The sequence below is a fragment of the Neopelma chrysocephalum genome, unplaced genomic scaffold, assembly GCF_003984885.1.
Source record: "Neopelma chrysocephalum unplaced genomic scaffold, ASM398488v2 Primary Assembly neopelma1_88855, whole genome shotgun sequence".
Classification (NCBI taxonomy): domain Eukaryota; kingdom Metazoa; phylum Chordata; class Aves; order Passeriformes; family Pipridae; genus Neopelma; species Neopelma chrysocephalum.
The window spans coordinates 922-3,311 of NW_020917935.1; the positions used below are offsets into that span (position 1 = coordinate 922).

The following is a 2,390-nucleotide window of genomic DNA, read 5'->3' on the forward strand; positions in this document are numbered from 1 at the left end:
GGACAAAGGGGGCGTGGTCAATAACAAACAGGAAGTCAATAACAAACAGGGTGTGGTCAATGACAAGCAGGGCGTGGTCAAGGACAAATGGGGCGTGGTCAAGGACAAAGGGGGCGTGGTCACTCACCGGCGCCCCCCGGTGGGGGTCGAGGATGTCTCTGGCCGCACTGAGCATGAGCACGTAGGGCAGGTTGTTGCAGAGCCCCAGCAGCCTGCGGGGGGCGCCAGAGAGCGCGGGGGCGGGGCTTAGCGGGGCGTGGTCGCAACGGGAAAAGGGGCGGGGCCTAAAGGGGGCGGGGCCGGAACTCACCAGAAAGCGACTCCGTCCCTCCAGTGGGAATTCGGGGGCTCCGGGGGGGCCTCGGCTGGGGGGGGGGGTGGGAGGGTCAGTTTTGGGGCATTTTGGGTCATTTCGGGGCAGTTTTGGGTCATTTTGGGTCAGTTTTGGTCAATTTAGGTTCATTTTGGGTCATTTTGGGTCATTTCGGGCCAGTTTTGGGCCATTTTGGGGGTCGGTTATTGGTCGATTTTTGGGTCACTTTTTGGGTCATTTAAGGTCAGTTTTGGGTCATTTTGGGTCATTTTGGGGGGTCATTTTGGGTCATTTCGGGCCAGTTTTGGGCCATTTTGGAGTCAATTATTGGTCGATTTTTGGGTCACTTTAGAGATACTTTTGGCTCATTTTTTGGTCAATTTTGGGGCAGTTTGGGGAATTTTTTGTCATTTTGTTTTGGGTCATTTTTTTGTCCATTTTGGGTCAGTTTTGGGGCAGTTTGGGTCGTTTTTGTCTCAGTTTTTGGGTCATTTTGGGGGTCAGTTATTGGTCTATTTTGAGTCAGTTTTTGGGTCATTTGGGGTCAGTTTGGGGTCATTTTGGGTCATTTTTGGGTCATTTTGGGTCCATTTTGGGACATTTCGGGGCAGTTTTGAGCCATTTTGGGGGGCGGTTATTGCTCGATTTTTGGGTCAGTTCGGGGGTAATTTTGTCCCATTTTTTGGTCAATTTTGGGGCAGTTTGGGGAATTTTTGGTCAGTTTGGGTCATTTCAGGCCGTTTTTTGTCAGTTTTGGGTCGTTTCGGGTCAATTTTGGGTCATTTTGCATCAGTTTTTGGGTCATTTTTGTATCAGTTTTTGGGTCATTTTGGGGGTCAGTTATTGGTCTACTTTTCGTCAGTTTTTGGATCATTTGGGGTCAGTTTTGGGTCATTTCGACCCATTTTTTATCAGTTTTGGCTCATTTCCTATTAGTTTTTGGGTTATTTTAGCTCAGTTTTGGTCTGTTTTGGGGTCCGTTATGAGACAATTTCGTGTCAGTTTTTGGCCCATTTTTGGCCAGTTTTTGGTCAATTTGGGTCATTTTTCATCAGTTTTGGCTCATTTTTGGTCGCTTTCGGGTCAGTTCCGATCAGTTCAGGTCCTTTTGGGCCAGTTTTGGGTCATTTCGGGTCCCTCCCGGGTCATTTTTTGGCCAGTTTCGGGTCAGCCCCTCTCGGCCCCTCCCGGGTCAGTTTTAGGCGCGGGGTTCGGGATCGTTTTGGGGCCATTTAGGGTCATTTTGGGTCATTTTGGGTCAGTTTTGGTCTCACCCGGCGGCGGCAGCAGCGGCTCCTCCTCCGCCATGTTCGCGCTCGTCACGTGACCCCGCGATCACATGACTCCCCATCCTCGCCCAATAGGAACCAACCGGGACACCCTCAACCAATAGAATGGGAGCGGAAGTGAAACCCGCCAATAGGAACACGGAGGGGGCGTGGCTTGTTGCCGTGCATCCATATTAGGGCTGTACGTAGGCGTGGCTTCGCCGTCGTGGGCGTGGCCTCAGCGCCCCCCTCTCTCTCTCCCCTCAGGAGCCGCCGCCATTTTGTTCCCCCCCCTTTTCCCGTTTCTCCCGTCATGGCGCTGGTTTCGGCCGATTCCCGCATCGCGGAGCTGCTCGGGGAGCTGCACCAGCTCATCAAACAGACGCAGGTAGCGGGGTTTGGGGGGTTTTGGGGTTTTTTTTAGGGGGTTTGGGGGGTTATTTGGGTTTTTTTTTTGGGGGGGTTCTCCCCTCACGACCCTCCGACACCCCCTCACGGACCCCCCCCCATTTTCCCTCACAACCCCCCGTTTCCCCCTCAGGACCCCCCATTCCCCCTCATGAACCGTCTTTTTCTCCTCAAACCCCTCAATTTCCCCCCATAGACCCCTCATGAACCCCCTTTTTCCCCTCAAAACCTTCCATTTCCCCTCATAGACTCCCCATTTCCCCCTCAGGAACCCCCTTTTTCCCCTCAAAACCTTTCATTTCCTCTCATAGACCCTCCATTTCCCCCCTCACAATTTCCCATTTCCCCCCAGGATCCCCAATTCCCCCTCAGGATCCCCCATTTCCCCTCAGGATCCCCCA

The 2,390-nt window shown here is 52.9% G+C and overlaps 1 protein-coding gene across 1 annotated transcript in view; it reads right to left on the minus strand.

The window, feature by feature from the left end:
• CLN3 (CLN3, battenin) overlaps window positions 1-1,657 on the minus strand; it is a gene marked incomplete at its 3' end in the record, with an annotated part of 2,571 nt that extends 914 nt beyond the window's left edge. The window contains exons 1-3 of the mRNA XM_027707063.1: window positions 1,592-1,657; window positions 311-366; window positions 128-212 (exon numbers count right to left, since the gene is read on the minus strand). Coding sequence (XP_027562864.1) covers window positions 128-212; window positions 311-366; window positions 1,592-1,621 — 171 coding nt within the window. The remainder of the gene's footprint in view (window positions 1-127; window positions 213-310; window positions 367-1,591) is intronic.
• Window positions 1,658-2,390: the final 733 nt, after the last annotated feature.